General features: G+C 36.4%; 3 protein-coding genes across 4 annotated transcripts; 2 read left to right on the forward strand and 1 right to left on the reverse strand.

Annotated features, from left to right (window-relative positions):
• LOC137713562 (protein neprosin-like) lies at positions 1-3,603 on the reverse strand. Its single transcript, XM_068452873.1, has 7 exons — positions 2,944-3,603; positions 2,541-2,627; positions 2,222-2,434; positions 1,955-2,119; positions 1,734-1,787; positions 1,454-1,600; positions 1-408 (listed from the first exon to the last, which is right to left on the reverse strand). The coding sequence occupies exons 1-7, from the start codon at positions 3,400-3,402 to the stop codon at positions 31-33; spliced, it is 1,503 nt and encodes a 500-aa protein (XP_068308974.1). The 5' UTR covers positions 3,403-3,603; the 3' UTR covers positions 1-30.
• A 10,093-nt stretch (positions 3,604-13,696) lies between these two features.
• Positions 13,697-15,618, forward strand: LOC137711876 (plant UBX domain-containing protein 10-like). Its single transcript, XM_068451033.1, has 3 exons — positions 13,697-14,392; positions 14,752-14,925; positions 15,149-15,618. The coding sequence occupies exons 1-3, from the start codon at positions 13,832-13,834 to the stop codon at positions 15,542-15,544; spliced, it is 1,131 nt and encodes a 376-aa protein (XP_068307134.1). The 5' UTR covers positions 13,697-13,831; the 3' UTR covers positions 15,545-15,618.
• Positions 15,619-17,094: 1,476 nt separating this feature from the next.
• On the forward strand, positions 17,095-20,049 carry LOC137713722 (uncharacterized). Of its 2 annotated transcripts, none has more exons than XM_068453063.1 (6): positions 17,095-17,317; positions 17,885-18,043; positions 18,228-18,374; positions 18,562-18,714; positions 18,923-19,045; positions 19,740-20,049. In XM_068453063.1, the coding sequence occupies exons 1-6, from the start codon at positions 17,183-17,185 to the stop codon at positions 19,815-19,817; spliced, it is 795 nt and encodes a 264-aa protein (XP_068309164.1). In that variant the 5' UTR covers positions 17,095-17,182; the 3' UTR covers positions 19,818-20,049. The 2 variants fall into 2 exon arrangements, with proteins under 2 accessions (XP_068309164.1, XP_068309165.1); XM_068453064.1 differs by having other exon boundaries at positions 17,891-18,043.
• Positions 20,050-20,446: the final 397 nt, after the last annotated feature.

A 20,446-nucleotide genomic window follows, 5' to 3' on the forward strand; every position in this document is an offset into this window, starting at 1 on the left:
TAAACAAAAATTACTATGCTGTTATTATATTCATGGACATCTCACGTTTCTTCCAGGACCACCGTAGTAAAAGTAAGTTCCCCACACATTATTTCTTCCCTGTCTTATGTCATAACAATTAGGGTGATCAGCCAGGAGGTGGAGATTTGTAAGCGGGAGCAAATTGTTATCCCAATCTACAACCTGCAAGTTTCTGAAATAAGATGCTTTTCCAAACCCTGCTTCTGCAAATTGTCCACTCCCCATTTGTGTAGATGTGTGGTATCCTCTAGATCTGCTATTTACAATTTCACCCCCAAATTGCACCATGCTTGCATGGCTCCTCAGGTGACTGAACAAGAATGCTGGCCAGTATCCGACTAGGAGCCCATTTCCAAACTCTAGCCACCAGTGTCCATGCTTTGGATCCTGTAAAATTTAAATTACAACATAATTACATGTTGATTAACTTTATTTTAGAACAAAATGATTGTGATCAATAAGTTGTTTTTGTCTTGCAATGTTTTCTCGGACTGAATAATGATGGGTTTAACTTTTTGTCACTTTTTGTGGGGGTTGATGTGATGAGTTTTTTGTCCCTTACTTGAAGGGTTTTCTCACTTCTTTTTCATCTTTTTTAATTTATTCAATATAAACTCTAAAAATCCAGAATCGATATATACGGAGTAAATAGAGGTGTATGTGCAAGCGGAAAGAGAAAAACTTATGTAGGAGAAAACTGTAATTTTAGGTGATAAAGCTTCCAAACCTAGTTGGAGGAGACAAACCAACGTTTAGCATAATAGAAAGCCCCTCCTTTGACAAGAAACGATTACTATAGTCAATTAAATATATTAGTTCAGTGACGAATAAATTGATTCAAAAACACACAATTTGAGTGAAACCCCTACGTAGAAAAGCCCTTCTAAGGAAACGAAGTTGATCCAAGTTGGGTGGCCTTGGGGAAGTTAAAGAATCTGAGTCTATAAATAAAAAAATAATGGAGGAAAATAGGAAAGAAATTGATGTCAATTGAAAGGTGCGGTTGGCTTTTTTGCAAGTGGATTAGATGATGAAAATTCTAAAAGGAGTTTTTTTCCAAAGCAGCAAATATTTTTTTTCTTTTTTTTTTGGCAACCTTATACCTGAAGGTAACAAACTGAATTTTCATGATAACAACAACAATAACCGAGTCTAATCATATTAAATGAGGTATGCTATATGAATGTTAAAACGCTATTACGTTCGGTTTACACCAAATCTTAATTTTCATAATAAATATAAATGAAATTTTTTATGTAAGCTATAGAGAGAGAGGATAGAAGTTGAGTGCAAAAAAAAAAACATTCTCGGGCCAACTTAACTAATCTTATGCCTGTATTTTCATCATATATTGATTTGAGTGTAATTTTGTTGTATTTAGATTTGAATATTAAAATAATTAATTATGTGAATGTTGACTTGAAAAACTCACCTTCCAAACCATCAAACCAATATCAAATTGTCTGCTACCATAAGAGGACCTTGGGGAGATTGCTGCTCCAATTGCAATCTTGTTATTTGTTTGGACAAATCCTGAGCAAAGCAAGTTGTAGCATCCAGTTGCTTGATATGCATCTGTCTATAAACATATAATGAAGCATCAAATTAGTACTAATTGTACTTATTTCCTCATAATTTATGTCTTAATTCTCCATGCAGATGAGAAACGGAAGAATCTAATTAGTAAAAAAAAATTAATTAATAGAACTTACTGTCCAGTATGTAAAGAATCTTGGATAGTTATCTCCATATAACTCTGGACTAACCTGGGAAAAAAATTAAAAGGAAAATCTTAAAATTGGCAATTAACAAACACGAAATCATAAGTTTTTATACAAGCAATTTAAAAAAAAAAAAAAAAAAATTGAAATATACAAGCAATATTAAGAGAAGAAGTATGAACACGACGATATCTGCTTAAAAGGACATATACCTGCCATCCGGCTTCAATGGTGTTTAAATCATTGCCAAAAGAACCAGAGATGACCCAAATCTGTGATAAGCTAAATTCATACTGATCAGTGACACGTGGCGCCCACACATTGACGCTAGCCTTTGCTCCATAGTATTGATCCCCATTAACAAACACAACTGCATGCTGTAAAATTCAACCCAATATAAAGTGAACATATTATTGCGTAGTTTTGCTCGCCTAATCCTTCATTATTCTCATTATTTTCGAATGAAAAAAATGACTAACCTCATGGCCACTGCCTGAGGAGTCTCTCCTCACATGTCTTATCGGCTTTCTTCCGAATCTTTGGATGGAGCTTGCTCGTAAAATGTCTTTCTCTCCGGTCCGCCGGATCGGAACTGTTCCTTGCGGACATGATTCACCGGAGTCTGCCCATACCTGATAGCTCTCTCCCACCTTATCTGTGCCGTTATAGCTTTTGGGCCTGTCTGGTTCCTCCTGTAAAAGTAAAATCACTGTCGTAATTAGTCCCCTAATTATAAATTTACAAGTTAATGATGACAAAGTTGAAAAGGGTTATTGACATATAGTTCTTGAAAATTACCAATGGCTTCTTTCCTTTGAGCTCAGGATGATCAAAAGCTGGTTGGAGATGAGATAAAACACAATCTATCACATCACCATCTGGACTCTGCATCGAGAAATAACAAAAATCCAAATCATTAAATCTCAAAAAAACCAAGAAAATGTCAATGACTATTTACTCTAACGACCTATTGTTTTCAAATCTCATAGACGACAGTTATTTATTATTATATATTTGGCTTTCGAATTCAACCTCTTAGTTTCTCCTTATGCACTAATCTGCTTGTCTTAAAGCTAAACATAAAGAGACGAGTGCAAAAAGAAAAAAAAGGAGTGCGAAAATCTGTTCTCCACAAAAAACCGAAGACAACAAGAAAATCAACATTTGCATTGAATTCACTATCAAGGACAAAATGTGGTGCCTGAATAGTCTTGACAGCAGGCTTGTTGATCTTCCTTAAATATGATTGGACTTGGACCCCGCTCAACTTGTTGACAGAGCCGGTCCGAAAAGTCTGATTGGCCGGGGAGGGGTGGCGTAGGCCAGAATCCGAGACAACTGGGTGGGACAATGCAGGAGTAAAGAGAGAACAAGAAGCAACAAGAAGTAAGAGAACAAGAAGCATGGAGACGAATGAGAAGGAGTTGGAGGTGTGAGAGTAAGTAGGAAGAGCCAGTTTAGAGGAATGTTTGGGTTCGAGTGGTGGAGTAGGTTGTCTGTGTCTTGTGTTTGGTACAAAAACAGAATCAGAAGTTTGTGTTTGGTTGCATTGGGCTGGGTGTCTTCTTGTTGTTGTGTAGTGGGATTTCACATTCTTCTGTTTTGTCCATGGGAGTTGTGGTGGATTAGGATTATAGTCTTCTTCTCCTACTCCCTTCATGTCCTTACAAAACAGAAGCAACCATCAAAGATGTGAGAGTCTTCTGCTGCCACTGCCTACCCAGCTAAGTTGTTCACTTGACTCACTGCCTTTGCATTTCCAACATATAAACAACTCTCTCTCTCTCTCTCTCTCTCTCTCTCTCTCTACATCTTCTGAGGAGAGAAGATTCTTGGGTTTTTGTGTTCTGACACCTAAGAAAAAATTTCAGGCATGAGGGGATATTAAAGGAGAAATACGAAGAGCACTCTCTCAAAGCAAAGCAAGGTGTTTTATCTCTCTATCACTTTATTGTTTAACGTTAATTTTTGAGCAAATATTATAAGATATTTTACTGAAAACATGATATGGCAAAGAATTCATAGATAATTTTAATTTTAAAAAAGTCTGTTAGCATTTCTCATATTAAAATAGGGGTGATAGGTGGGGCTGTACTTCCCCACGTTTTAATTCCTTTCACAAAGAGGGACAAGAAAGTTCAGGTTGATTTACAATTTTACAAAATAGTGAAACATGCAACTGCTTGAGACTTGAGAGCTAAGCCAATTATACCTAACAAGCGACAGCCTCTGGAGTCTTTGCCCTTCTTTTTGGCTAAAAGAACTTCGTTGCTTCGTAAATAAGCTTCTCAAAACTTCATTTCATAGTCGGAGTCTGAACCTTTTGAATTTCTATTTTGAAGAAACGGATCTAACTACTAGTGTACCCGATTGTTGTTTCACCTAATTACTAAGTATTTCTAATGACAACTTTATTCTGAATGCTTATTTTTCAATTTTCATGTGTTCAATAAAATATGGGTATTGAATATTCCAATTTTTGACTTCTTATACGTTGACCGACATATATGAAATCAAAAAATTGCGTTTCATACTAAAAATTGTAATTCAGTATCTATAAAATCAAGAATCTAATCAACTGAAGGACTAATTGATATCGTACCGGTCTTTTTTTTTTCTTTCTCCAATTCATAACATACCGGAGTTCCCTCATTCTAAGTAAACATGACATAATATTATCAATGGTTTAGAGGAACACACTAATTACAAATGAAGTAAAAGAGTCTCTTTTCTTTTAGGGGAATGCTAGTTAGCTTCCTCACTTGCCTTTTTTCATTTGCTTTTCACACTCAATAAATGACATGTGAACTTATTTTACACCTAAATCTATGTAATAATTGTGATAAATCATTAAATTATCCTACCAACTCATTAACTAATCTTTCCAGTAATACCCGTAGTTGAATCCCCAACTAAATCATTAAATTTTCCACCAAAAATTGACATATAATTAAGAACATCAGTGAAAAGAAAAGAAAGAAGTTTTAAGCACAATTAATATATAATTTTAAATGTAAGATAAGTTCGCATAATATTTATTGAATGAGAAAGATAAATAAGAGAAAACGGAGAAAATAACTAGCATTCCTCTTTGTTTTTATAATTCTGAAATCTCATTCCATATTTGGCCCTTGCAGCATCTTTCAAGTCTCATAATTTCACTTCTTTTTATCTAACTATAATAATGTTCTGAATATTAATAACGCTGTTGTCAACAGTTGCCACTAGGAGGAAGTGGAACAGTTGGAATGCATAAACAGCCTTACATTCTCAAGTCTCTTGTATATTCATCATTTCAAATTGGACCATGAAACTTAATTAAAAAAAAATAGATAACTTCTTTTGACTAAACAGACTTATCGGTAATCTAAATATTCCTGAATTACTTATTAATTATGACAGAAAAGAGGAGAAAAAAATGTTATTGTAATGGAAGAGGATTCTCTACTCTCCTATTCTCATCCACTTCCATCTTATTCTCTTACACATTGTTTTTTGTCTTATTATCTCTATAAAAAAATCAATATAAAATGTTGACGTGGCTTAAACGTGACCGTTCAAATAAGTGGGCATAAAAAGGGTAGAGAGATTAGGAAAGTAGAGAATCCCCCTCCTGTTGTAATTGGTGTGAATTCAGATAAGATTAAATGAAAATTTGAGAAATAATTCTGCAGCATGTGGTTCTTGTGCTCTTACAGCACTTGCTGAATTTGGTTTGTTTATTAGAGCAACTTTATCCTTAAAAAATACGCTGGCATTCAACTCATTTAATCCATTCAATGAACAGTGATTGACCTCAATGAACAGTTAATTGGCCAAATGCATCTTCATCCCTAAAAAATATGTTGGCACAAATACATCTTCATCCCTACAAAATGCGGTGGCACCCACCACATTTAAAATATTATTAATTTTTTTATAAAATATTAAAAAAAATATTTTTCATTTTGGATAAGATTTTTAATCAATCTTGTCACGCCACATGTCACTATCTGAAAGTACTATTTTCAATAAGATTTTCAACCAATTCTAACACGTCACGTGTCACTATCTATTTACAATAATTTAGCCAAGATTTCGATCAGATTTTCAACCAATCTTGTCATGCCACGTGTCATTATCCGAACGTACTATTTTGTGGATAGATTTCCGATAAGATTTCAACCAATCCCGAAGCACCACGTCTCACTATCTGTTTACAATAATTTAGCCAAGATTTTGATAAGATTTTCAACCAATCACATAGTGCCACGTGACATTGTCCAGAACCTCATCCTTTCTTTTTTTGTCCATATAAACCCTACATCCATCCTCATTCATACACCAAACTCAATACTTCTATTTTAGCTCAGACTCTTTCTTCATCATTTTTAAATCTTGAGTTCTTACAATGTCTTCTTCAAGGAGATTGTATGAAATCCATGAGCAACAGAAAAAATTGTTGGTACAACAAGAAGAATTGTTTAATCTAGAGGAAGGTGGAGATGAGGCTTTCACAATGGAAGAGGATGATGAACATAGAAGCTAGAGGGTCTCACATTCCAGTCGTGTCATGGAAGCTGTGGATCAGATATCCAAACCCAACCGTGCCGCAAACTTGGATAGAAAGAGTGAAAGACGAGGTAAAGATCTCTTGGAAGATTATTTTATCCCCAACTTTTTATTCCCTAAATCATATTTTTAGACGTCGTTTTATAATGCAACAATGTTTGTTTGATAAAATCATGAGTGCTATTTGCAACCATGATCCATACTTTGTGCAAAAAAAAGATGTCTTTCATGTTCTAGGTCTTCTTCCTGAGCAAAAAGTTATTGTTGCCTTGCGGATGCTTGCATATGAAGCATCTGTATATTAAGTGGATGAGATAGCGAGGATGGGAAAATCAACTGTTTTGGAGTCCTTGATGAGGTTTTGTTCCGCAATCAAAGCCCTGCACACCAATGAGTACCTCTAGAAATCCATGCCAAGGGATCTGTGAAGGCTTTTGAAGAAGGGTGAGATGTGAGACTTTCCTGGCATGATTGGAAGTATCGACTGTATGCACTGGACCTGGAAAAACTATCCAAGTGCGTGGCAATGAGCTTATGTCGACAGAAAATGAGCCAAAAGTATCATTTTGGAAGCGGTAATTTCATTTGATACATGGATTTTGCATGTTTTTTTTGGTGTTCCAGCAGCTCAAAATGACCTTAATATTGTGGCCCAATCTCCAATGTTCAACGAGATGCTGCAAAGAAAAACACCGAGAGCCACATATTAGATGAATGACCATAAATATGAAGGAGCATACTACCTAGCAGACGGCATTTACCCAAGGTGCACAACGTTTGTCAAAACAGTGCCACATGTACAAAGTGAAAAAGAAAAACGGCTTCACAAAATATCAAGATGAGTGTAGGAAGGATGTGGAGTGTTGTTTTGATATCCTGAAGCTCATTGGGTAATTGTCAGGGTTGCTGCAAGAATGTTTGATGTCGAGGCTCTTCAATCTATCATGATGACATGTATCATTCTCCACAACATGATTGTGGAAGATGAGTATGATTATGATGTTGTCGATGAATACGAGCCAGACGTGATGAAACTCAAGAACACATATCTATTGTGCTCATGATCGCACCGAAGATCTCGTGCAACACGAGCCATTAGAACGGGATGGACGTTACAATCAATTTATCGTTGAGCGATACACTTCAATGAAACTACCATACTGGCACTTAAGCCGTCAAACTGACTTGATTAAGCACCAGTGGGGATTGCAACAAGGTGAAGATTAAAAGAAGCTTGTGGTGGAAGAATAAAGTTCTTAGCTTATTTTGTGTGTTTTTTTAGTTTATTTGGTGAGTTTATGTAATTTTATTTCATGTGTTTTTTTTTTAAGTTTATTTGGTGAGTTTATGTAATTTTATTTGGTACTAAAAATAAATAAGAAATTACCTAAAGTACATAAAAAATAAATAAGAAATTACATAAAGTGTGACATCCCACATCGCCCAGGGGAATGATCCTTAAATGTATATTCACATCCCTACCTAGCACGAGGCCTTTTGGGAGCTCACTGGTTTCGGGTTCTGTTAGAACTCCGAAGTTAAGCGAGTAGTGCGCTCGAGCAATCCCATGATGGGTGATCCACTGGGAAGTTGCTCGTGAGTTCCCAAAAACAAAACCGTGAGGGAATGGTAAACCCAAAGCGGACAATATCGTGCTACGGTAGTGGAGTCGGGCCCGGGAAGTGGTCCCGCTCGGGCCGGGATGTGACATAAAGTACTAAAAATAAATAAGAAATTACATAAAGTACTAAATATAAAGATGAAATTAAATTAGTTAGGAAATAAATAAGAAATTATACGAAGTTTAAGGAGTTAGAATCTTCATTGCTAGGATCTATGTAGCTAGAACCCCCTCGACTTGTTTCCTCGTCTCTTGCACACCTCATTTCGCACCATGTCTTTTTTTTCCGATGTCCAAAAATATTTAGAATTCAGAGACATTTCTTCTAGAGGCTTGTTTATAGTGTCACGGTCTGCTTGAGCCATCATTTCTTCTCTAAGCATCTGGCTTTCTCGATTAAGTATTTCTCTTTGTCTCTCATTAGCTGTATCACTTCTCTCAATAGCTGCTAAGATTGCTTCCATAGTCGCAGCTTTTGCCTCATCTCTAGCCGTTTCCCATGCCATGTTTAGTTCACCTTGGCGAGCAAGTTCGTCCATATATTTGGTGTAGTCATTTTTGGAAGAACTCCCTTTTTTCTTTGCCGCCTTTTTACCTTGAGGCCTTAAGGACCGATGAGTCGACTACATCTCTAGCACTTCTTCAGGCGTCCCTTCCCTCTCTTCAAATGTGCCGCCTTCCTGTGTGGCAATGTCTGCTTTTGGCGAACTGTGTAAAGGGATGCCGTGCATGACAACTTCTGGGCCAGTTGGCACAAGTTTGTATCTAGGACTATCTTTGATAACATTCCAACATTCCCATTTGGTGAATGATTTGTTGTTGTTCTTCACATTGTAGAATGGTTGTACTTGTAGTGTCTATAAAATGTGGGATAAGACAATATTATAAAATGCGGGTGTAACACAAATAAATAAATTAAAGTATTGATGTGGGTGGAATACATATAAATAAAAATATTGTCAACTGATCTACTAAACTTCTCCTACTACTCAGATTAATGGGCGCATGAGATAGAGTGCTTTTCCAACAAGTAAAGGATATCTTGAGTTTTTTTCCAATGACCTTGAAGACCTTGACTACTTCTTGTGCGATCTCCAAGCTTATCGCAAAACGCTTCCGTAATTCTACTCCACATTTCTCACAAGTCCATCTCATTACCTGTAAGAGGGTCATGAGTAATTTGAACCCAGTATTGACACAACGTAACATATTCGATGAGCTTCCACGTAGTCATTTTTTCCACAAAAAGTATATGAAAACTTTGGTTGAAAGTGTTGAAAATATTGAAATGTAGTGTACGGTGGAAGATGATGGTTAGGTATTTATAGAATTTTTTTTTTTATTTCTTCTGTATTTTCAAACAATTTTTAATAATTTTTTGTTAATTTTTAATAAGTTATTTAATCTGGACCGTTGATCTAAGGATCAGACAACCCAAAACGCGCCATGTCACTAGCCGTTGGATTTGAATTTCAAGTTTTTTTTACCGTTGGAAATCCAATTGTCCAAAAAACTAGTCGTTGGAAATCCAATAGCCAGAACGAGCCACATGGCATCCTGTCAATCCCCTCTGTTGCGCCTACACATGCGAGCCTCGCCCCATTTTTCTTGTCGGTAACGCTCGGCCACTCACGCGTGTTTCCCATGTGCCTGGTGCAAAAAAAATCTGGACTGGCCTATAACATCATGCTGACGCCAGTGTGATGTCACATGACCCAACACGTTTTGGGCCAGCCTAGAAGCTGGCTTAAGCTAGGTGCCAACCTATTAGGCTCGACTGGAGTGTTTTTGGGGGGTGCCGACCTTTTTTTTAGACTTTAGACCAACCTATATGGTTGGCCTGGAGTTGCTCTTAAATGGTCAATGCTTTGGAATTCATCCAAAAAATGGACAAAGCCAATGATGTGGTTTTAAGTTTTTAACTAGCTACAATTTTTTTGTTACAAACGATATATTTACTCTAAGCTACGCTAATAAAAGTAAGAACAAATTGATCCGAAACACAATAAATCGAAGAGAAAAATCTTATCCGCCGGACGAATCACCGGTTCAATATCTATTTCACCCAGAACAGATCAAATTTATTGCAATATTTACTAAGGAAGACGATGCATATTTATTAGATGGGTCCAATCCTGCAATCCATATATGAATGTCACGATCATGGATTCATGGGTAGCTGACGCCTAAGGTCAAGCATGTCAAAACCTCCAATGCCGACAATTTGTCATATTGCTAAATTCATAGGCCTCCAAGAGACAAATGGTAACATGTAATAACTGTTGGAATTGATAGTCTAACTAACAGCATCCTCAATCTTGATGATTAACCCTAATTCTTAGAGGGAGATGTTAGGATCGATTACGGATGTAGAACTAAGTTTATTTTGATCATTCATGTCAGTGAAACACACGAAATATGACATAATGATATACCCATTTGCATGTACAATAGTAACGATATGCATCTATAGCTAATTTAATCACATGTGCGAAGGTTGTTTCTTACCATTCTTGTTAGTTTAATCTAAACACTATAATATGAGTTATACAAGTAAATAAGGGCCACATGTATACACCAATCTAATGTGTAATCATATTAGGCTCAAAGTCTCTGAAGTTTGTGTGTGATTATAACAAAGTCACATAATGTTATTAATTAGTTTATGCATTAATTATACTGGAAATAATAAATTGGTTTATACTTCAAAATGTGACATTAATATATATTCATGTTATAACATGAGTGAAATCAGTAAACTCACCTAACGATATTAGGGGTACTCCGAAAAATTGCCGTTACCATACTTTCTTTTAAAGTGGGATTACCAATCATAATTAAAGTTAGAAGATTCCTATCTACACCTAGTAATTTTGAAATTAACCATGAAGATATGAATTTTTAGGGCACTAGATTGTGGGAGGCAGAAAGGTATGGGACCTTTACCCTGGTGCTTTCGTTCTCTTTCTAGGGAAGCAATGGTGCTTGTCACTTTCAAATGGTCCTCCCGATTCCTTATCACTGTTTGCCAATTATACTCTGTTCTTTGAATTCTCTCTTCTTTTCACAAATGACCCTCCACTCACTCGCACTCCCAACAACATCTGCAGCAACCAGTTGAGACTTGAGAATATATATATTGGTCCATCTAAGCCACGCTCATTAAAAAGCAACGCCTCCACATTCTAGATTATAATTAAGTTGTTCCCATGCCCCTCCTTTTGTAAAGCTGGCCTCTCAGAATAGATTCCAGACCCACAATAATATTGAGATACACACACACACACACACACACACACGCATATGTGAAAGGAATACAGTTTTTTAATTTTTACATGGTTGAATATTTTGAAGTAATCGAAAAGGTTATAAGATCTCTTAAGGATGGATTATATTATATAATTTTAGGGTTCGTGATTTGTGCTGATAATTCATAAAGTTATTGTCATTTCATGGCATAAATTATATAAAACTGTAACTTTTTTTTCAGGTGCATAATACTATGTCACTTGACTTGGAGTGAAAGGCTGCCATTGCGATGCTTTATGAAAGAGAGCACCGACTGGCAAAAGGAAAAGATTAATCACCATGTAATTTTTGGTAGAGCTAGCTAAGCTCGGATTATGCTGGGATTTGCTCTAAATCTTCAAGCCTGGTGTGACTGGGGTGATGTGAAGTTGCATTCATCATCTGCTGTTTGTATAGTTTGTAGCAGAAGGCACGCACCAGCTGGTAGATTCTCTTGTGAATTGTGAACATGTCGTTTCTAAAGAATGAAAGAACAAAATAATATAATCATAATTATTCAATGATTAAGAATGCAGGTTAAGAGAAGGGAATCTTATATTTTGCACCATTTTGGGTTCAGTTTGAGAATCCCTATTTTTCTAAATATTGGCAAATATGTAGAACTCTAAAGTTACAAATTCTTATATCTTGACCTCTTCATCTGTCTGGTTGTCAAGTTAACTTTTATTTTGTTATCATAGCACTTGGTAAGTTCATTGTTTGTTTAAATAGATGCCCGATTGATAAATGAATCATAAGGAAATCCTAACCTTTTAAATATGAAAAATCACCACCTAACATGCATCAACGTAGCATTCATGTTAGCAAAAGATATATTGATTTGAGATTTAGACGTGCATTTCGGGCAATAGCACATCAATTTGTACCTTGACTATTGTTTTTTGATCAGCGTAACTTAAATGGTGTGTGTTTAAAGTTTGTTCTTTTGAAATATATGAACCAAAACTTTACAAACCGAAAAAACCCCATTCCCAAATTCACCAAATTTCTTGACCTAACCCATCATAAAACAGTCCATTTTAGCTCAGGAGACATTGATAGTGCATATGGTACAAGCACTAGCTAGGGTAGGAGTACTGAATGCGAGGCCTGCTTAGCAAGCGCGAGTATCTTGTCTTAAAACAGTGGTGCCTGCATAATATAATGCAGGTGTAAGCTATAGTCCCACTATATATATAACTTTGCAGTATCTTGAAGGTTGAAGATGGTGATAGGTCATACAATTCATAATCTGATATCAATGTGTGGAGAGTCTGGAGACCATGTGATGTTTATCTTGTATGGGAGCTATTACTATTCTACACTATATATGTATATATAGATATGTGTGTGTGAGAAAGAAAAAGCTGAAATTATTTGCCTTTTTTCAAAAGCAAAACACTTTAAACCTTCAAAGGTACGATGGAATTATACAATGTAGGGACTTTTACAGTCACATGGGTAGCCACCATCCCACAAAATGCTAGAATTTATTTGGTTTTTATTTTTTATTGTATTAAAATTTTTAAAAAAAATGTGGGTTTGTCGTTTGGAGGTCAAAAAGTTTTCTTGTCATCATGATTTTCCCAGAAAGAAATGAAAGACCTAATTTATTCTTCAGGGAAAGGTGGTCTGGGAGACTGGAAGGTGCTCAAGAACTCAAGTACTAAAACAACTATCAGTCGCTAAACTTGACATTTTGAAGATAATAATCATGCTAATCGGGGAAAACGGATACCCTTGGTCATATATAGGTACAATTTCTCAGTTGTGCTTTATTGACAAACTAAAAAAGATGTTACGTAAGGGACTTGTAGTTCAAAGTAGTTAAAAGCGTTTGCTTATGCACTCTAATCGCGTGTTTGAATCTCCTCCCCCAAAATCTGTTGCATTAAAAGAAAAAACGGATGCTCGGATATGTGAAAATCAAATTGTTACACGTAATATTCACTTTAACTTTTATCTTTGTTCATTAGCATATTTGAAGCTTAAGTGATTAAGAACTTTTACCTCTACATCTAAAGTCTTGTCGCTGCACATAAGATTAGTCACTCCAACTTTTATCTTTGTTCCGAAATTCCGGCCCTTCATTTCACATTTTGGAAGAACATATTCTGAAGACTGATCAATTTGTATAGTCATTGTAAGTGGTATTAAGGAAGGAAATATGTTTCTCTCAGGAAAAAAAAAAATAAAGGAAGGAAATATGCATATGTGCAAAGTGCATATGAATTATTGATTGATCGAAAAATGATGGATCGATCGAAATGATGGTTCAATCTGTTTCAACCTAGATGCTCATGAATTTCTTCCTCATTCAACCGTGGATTGTTTCACAAGCAAAGCACAATCCTCTCCTTTCATCTTTCTAGACGCTAAAAAGAAGAAGCATCTTCACATTCTCCCATAATTCTCTTTTTATCTCCCACAATTAAACTTTAATCTAATAAAGCAACAATGAAATCAATCTTGTACTGCTTTGAACAACCGTATATCTTAATTCGCTCCACTCTCATGTTCGTAATGGCTTCCCTAGAGGCTTCTCGTTGTAATTAACTGTTTTTCGCGTAAAAGAAATTAACCCTATATCTCAATTGATCTTATTAGAAAAAGAAACTTTCGATTGTTGATGGCAATGAGGGAAGGCATAAGATCAGCTGCAGAGGCATCTTGCAATGGGATCGTTCGCCGGATGGTAAGCCTTCCGAGAAGCCTTATGGGAGGATTTTCGAGAGCAATGGGGCACGGCAGACACCTTATAGGAATAGGATCAGGAAGAAGAACTCAAACCCTACCATCAAACTTTCCAATGCATTATCGAGAAGAGCCTCTAATCCTTCCAGAAGTATCGGTCTCTTTTCTAACTAGCTTCGAGCAGCAGTATGGCACCACGCATCCATTCTTTTACGCATGCCGGTTTATGGAAGCCCTAAAGATTGCTGAGGATGAGCACAAGTTCTTGTTCTTGTATCTCCACTCACCGGAACACCCTTTTACACCTTCTTTCTGTAGGGAGACGCTATCTTCAGAGGCGGTGGTGCAGTTTCTTGATGCTAACTTTGTTTCCTGGGGAGCAATTGCAGATAGAGATGAAGGTCTACAAATGAGTGCAACTCTTCGCCCGGCTTGCTTTCCATTCTGTGCTGTTATAGCTCCTGTTGCTGGTGATAACATAGCAGTGATGCAGCAGGTTAACTGAAACCTAAACTTGAAGGATTTTAATTAGCACCTTCATAAATGAATCATCTATTAGTTCTAAATTTATTGTTGAATGCCAAAAATTTCATCCATCAATGATTGTATTAACAAAACTTCTCTTGAGATGTTATTGTGTTAGTATTCCAAGCCAATCACTTACTGTCATGTGAATAAAGTTAAAACATATCATATATAATGCATGATTGACTTGAGATAACGCCACAGTGGCACTCCCTTTGTAGGTGAGTCTCTTCAGTAACAACAACAGTTTCAGCTTCCAATACTAACGTTAAGGGTACTATCGTCAACTTTCTTTATTCTCTTATTTGTTATTTCTTTGTCCATGTTTAGATGGAAGGGCCAATTTCCCCAACCGAGCTGGTGGGGATTCTGCAGCGGACGCTAGAGGAACAAGGGCTGGCGTTTCGCAGTTTGAAGGCCAAGAATGCAGAAAAAATAATAGCAGACCGCCGTCTGAGGGAAGAACAAGATGCAGCATATCTTGCAGCTATACAAATAGACAAGGTTTGTTTACACTTCGTTTTGTAATAAAGGAAATTTTTTAGCGACACCCCTGAACTTAAGGCCTTACTTTTATTTTCGACTTGAACTTTCGTTCAAGCGGGGAAACTAATAGAAAAATGTGATACATTTTACGACATAAGAAAAATTGACACGTTTTAAAATTTAATGGAGCTCAAAACCAATTAGAAGGTTGAGAGGAACTCATACTCTTGCCTACTTGCAGGAAAAGGAGAGACTAAAGAATGTACCTCTACCTGTTCGACCTCAAAAACCAGCAGAAGCCCCAAACAAAGCAAATCATGAGAGGCTTCAAAACCATTCTGCCCAAAAACAGCATGGAAAAACTAGAGAGGCTTCTATTGATCCTCAAGATCCTCAGGCTGCCCGGATACTGATCAGATTTCCAAATGGCGAAAGACGAGAGCAATGCTTCTTGTGCACAGACAAACTGCAGGCGGTTTACAGATACATAGATTCATTGGGTGTTCCTGGTATAGGAGGAAACTACAGATTGGTGTCAAGCTTCCCAAGAAAAGTGTATGGAGTTGATCAAATGGGGATCACACTCAAGGATGCTGGCCTGCATCCTAGAGCAAGCCTGTTTCTTGAACTTGTGTGACATCAAATTACATTAAGTAATTAATTGTATAAAAAACTTACGCAGATTGTTCTGAGCTAGCAATTTCAAATTGGCCCCAACTGTTTAAAACATTCTACAGAATTATTTTATGTTTTGAAAATTAGACATATGTTAGATCACTAATGTTAAATGACGTGGACAAATATTGAAGAAAATTTTGCACTTAAGTCATCTATGGAGCTTTGAATCCCCAAATCGAGCACTTTTAGCTAAAGCAAATTTAGGTTTCAACTGGCGAATAGGAGTCAATTTAGTGATTTAGAGCTCCAAAAGATGACGATTAGTGAAAAAACAGCTTTAGTATTTAACATTTATGACCTACTAGATGTCCAATATTAAAACGTTACGTAGTTATTTAGGATGTTTTAAATAATTAAGGTTAATTTGAAATCATTCCTAAATTAGGTAGTTATCCGTACTTCACCATTAATACTGTTAACTTTTTTTTTTCGTTCAAACTCAAGCCTCGTTTGGCAGGTCATATAAGGGATCGGATAAGACTAATAATACGAACACGGTCGTTTGGTGTCCTTTCGTATTAAATAGTCACTGAATTAATTTAATCAGTTTGCTTATTTAGTTGGGTATACACCTTCTTAATAAACCCTTCTAAAAGAAATGGATTATTAGTCCGATTCCCCTTCCTCTCTCTCGCACTTTGTTCTCCACGACACCTCCTCTTGCCATTGTCGTTCTCGCCGTCATCCCTCTCGCTGTCGTCGTTCCTCTATAGTCGTCGTTCTCCTATAGTCGTCGTCATTCTTCCCATTGCCTTATCTCGCCGTCGTTGATCTCGCTGTCGCCATTCTCCTCATTGCCTTCTTTCGCCATCGCTGCTCTCCTCGTCGCGCCAAGCACCGTACAAAGAGAGTTTCATTCTCATTCACAACAATTGAATTCGAATTGGGTTTTTCTGATTTGTTCTGGGTTTATTTTGGAATCTTGGTTGAGAATTTGAATTGGATTCTCCCCATTGAATTTGAATTCGATAATTTTGCTGCTTCTGATATGATCTGGGTTTATTTTGGAATCTTGGTTGAGAATGATGATAGAATTTGGAAATTAGGAAAAATTTCATCTGGGCAATCTTTAATTTGCTTTTTATTTTGAAGTTTAGGATTTGAAAAGTATTTGGGGTTTTAGATAATTACATTGAATTCATATTCGATACAGTATGAATAATATGGTTATTAGTCCAATACTGCACCAAACGCTCAACTAATTTAATCAGTATTATCCAGTGGCTATTTATCCTATTCGACAAAAATAATCAGTACAGTTCGAGCTGCTAAACGAGACCTCATTATATTGTTAACTATTGAACCAAAATTGACATCCTTTGTAAAATAAATCTTCTTATTCACCAAATCAAAATTCAATCTTGTTTTTTCCGATCTTTCAAGAAAATATCAATTGGAGCAAGTGGGTAGGATTTGTTGTTTAGAAGGGCAGAACCGACATTGTACATTTCTCACAATTCGTATATTATCCCCAAGGTCGCTGTCTCTCTTTAATATATCAATTGGCGCCACCGTGAGCTGCTTATGACAGCGGCCTTATCGTCCTCTTACCGAAACCGCGATCGGATTCAGCGGTTTCGGACCACTAATCGGAGAAATGGAGCTCCGCAGTATCTGTAATCCTCTGCGTCATCTTTCTGTGCTCTCCAATTGTTCCCATCAAATTAAATCGTCCCGAATTCGCAGCTTCTCAGTTCGGAGCTGCCGCTTAGACCCCAATGAATCACACAAGGTAAGTCCACCTGCAATTCCCACTGACTCGGATTCTGTTTGGTTTCTGAGAAAATGTGAGAATGTGACTGAGAAAGTTGTAAACTATGGTTGTTAGATATGCCAGCTGAGTTTTGAAGTTTGTATAATTAGTTCACATTTTGTGGAGGAGAAAGATTGGATTTTTGTACACCTACCAGTAACACTAACTTTGCATCTGTTTGGATACTCGGAAAATGTGGAAAGTGACTGGGAAAATTGTGAATTATGATTCCTAGATGTACAAGTTTGAATTTTGAAGTTTGAGTTTTTAAATTCACATGTTGAGGAGCATAAAGATTTAATTTTTTATGTTTCTTAATCTTCCTCAAATTGGGTTGCTTACATTGTACCCTGGTCTCTGCAATCTGTTTGGATTCTCGGAAAGTGCGGGAAAGCGACTGGAAAAGTTGTGAATTATGATTCTTGGATATGCAAGTTTGAATTTTGATGTTTCTCAGTCTTGTTGATTTGGTTTTTCTTACATTGTATTCTGAATTGCTGATAAAAAAAAATTCGTGGTTGTTCTTATCTTGTGTGCTTTACGAAGTTGCAGCTGGTTTTGGAAGTGAAGGAGAAGCTTGAGAAAGATTTTCAGAGTCTTCCTGTAGGGAAAAATGGAAGAGATGATGAAGATATGATCCTATGGTTTCTCAAGGACCGCAAGTTTTCAGTCAAAAATGCTGTCGAAAGATTGAATAAAGCAATCGTATCCTTCACTAGCTTGATCAATTGCATAATTTGCGTTAGTTGTTGCTTGAACATGTTTAGTCTCTTACATTTTACGTTGGAAATTTCTTTCCTTTTAGATTCTTTCCGCCTTTAAAGCCGGAAAGGGTTAATGTAATTACGATTACAGTTCCTTTTTCGGTATTTCCCTAATCCTGTGATAGAAATGGCGTCGAGAATTCAGAGTGTCAGAATTGTCTCAAGATTCGGTGAAGGGTATAGCCAAAACTGGAAAAGCTTATGTACACGACTTTCTTGATGTTAACGGCAGACCCGTTCTCATAGTGGATGTTTCTAAGCATCTTCCTGCTGTAAGTTTTATTCTTTTTGCCATGTCCGACTCCATACCATATAATCTTAATATTCTTGAGGTGTAACATACCAATTTAATCAACAAAATAGTGTTACACCGTTTCGAATTGTGATCAATTTTTTGCTACCTTTGGCTTAGATCAAGTTTTGTATGGTACATTGGTAACTGTACAAAAAGTGCCACAGGTGCATGATCCTGCTGAGAATGAGAAGCTCTGCGTGTTTTTGATTGAGAAGGCGTTGAGTGCCCTTCCAGAAGGGAGCGAAGAAATACTAGGAATCTTCGATCTACGAGGGTTCGGTAGAGAAAATGCAGATTTAGATTTCATAACATTTTTGGTAAGCTTTACGAGCTACCTGCCGATTGTTACCTTGATTAATTACTATAAAGGAATTAGCGTTTTTTCTTGTTGCTGCTTCTGCTTGTCATACATCATAATTGAAGAAGTTCTTTGGCCTGCTAATCATATTTTCTTGATTAGTTAGATATTAACTGTCAAGACGATTATATGATGGCCATTGTAAGTTGATTCCTTCTCTCTTGCAGTTTGATGTTTTCTACTACTATTATCCAAAGCGATTGGGCCAAGTCCTCTTCGTGGAAGCTCCATTTATATTCAAGCCAATTTGGCAGCTCGCCAAACCGTTGTTAAAATCTTATTCTTCGCTGGTATGTATTGCAATCAAAGATGAATATTACATATCATATTGTTCAAAAAATAAAAAATCCACATCTGTTCAAAAGGAAATTTCATACTGTGTTCTGTACTCGAATGACATTTGAATTTGATACCTTTAGTATGTGCATATCTTGTTAGGAGGAGGAGAATATACGACAGAGTTCTTAAAATTTTTGCTTTAAGAAACTTCTCCACCTATTTGCGTAAGAGAAAAACAAAAAGGAGAATAAGTAAAAAACCGATGTAGCATTACAAACCAGAAGCATGCTTAGCCTCAAACATCCTTACTCCGTGACCTTAGGCAAACTGTTGGAAGTTTTCTACTAGAGTTCTTAAATTTTTTCTTCAATGCAGCCTCCCTACCGTAAACTTTCTGCAGTCTTCCTACCGTAAACTTTCTAGAGTTCTTAAGTTACGAAAGTGATTAGGTGTCTACTGTAAATCTGATGAAGCCTCCCTACCGTATACTTTCTGCAGTCTTCCTACCGTAAACTTTCTGGAGTTCTTAAGTTACGAAAGTTATTAGGTGTCTATTGTAAATCTGATGGAGCCTCCCTACCGTAAACTTTCTGCAGTCCCAACCTTCATGCTTAAAGCTTTTTGGGCTATCTTTGGTGTTTTTTTTCTTGCAAGCTATTGTTATTTGTCCACCTTCTTCTCATTTGAAGTATTTGTCTTTTGAAGGTGAGGTTTTGCTCCGTGGAGACCGTCAGAAAGGAGTATTTTACAGAAGCGACGGTGCCTGCTAAATTTAGAGACTGAGAAATGTTACTCTCAAGTTTTGACTTGATGCACTATAGTACATTTTTTTCGTACAAAAATATATGGCTTTCAATATAACAAATTTCACTCGACAAGAAGTGTCGTGCTTTTGAGTTTCGGTATTTAGCAAAAGCGTCATGCCTTTGGCTATGTATATTATTTGTTTTGAGTTCTCTCAACCTGAGCGTAACTCAAATGGTTATGAATATATTTGCAGTAAAGATTTTGAGTTCGATTTCATCCTTACTTTTGCTTATATTGAAAGAAAAAGCAAAAAAAGTCACCTAACTTTCTTACTCTATTTGTGAAAGCATTGTTCCCATGACACTGACCCTCCATTCAATTTCCTGAAACGAAAGCAATTTGGATAAGGACGTTCTCAACCCCCCATTAGTCCTATGATCTTACACCTAAATCTCACAACCATAAACTTAGAATGACATTCTTACCCCTCCCATATATGATCTCAAACGAAAATACAACTTTGCCCTTTTTTCAACAAAAAAATTAAATTAAAGGTTAAAAAACACAAATCCAAAAATTTCTTAGAACCCTTAAATTTGAATTTAAAAGCTCGTTTATAAGTACTTTTAAAATGATTAAAATCATTTTTGATGAAATTTATTTTC

Source organism: Pyrus communis, chromosome 13 (assembly GCF_963583255.1).
Source record: "Pyrus communis chromosome 13, drPyrComm1.1, whole genome shotgun sequence".
Taxonomy (NCBI): domain Eukaryota; kingdom Viridiplantae; phylum Streptophyta; class Magnoliopsida; order Rosales; family Rosaceae; genus Pyrus; species Pyrus communis.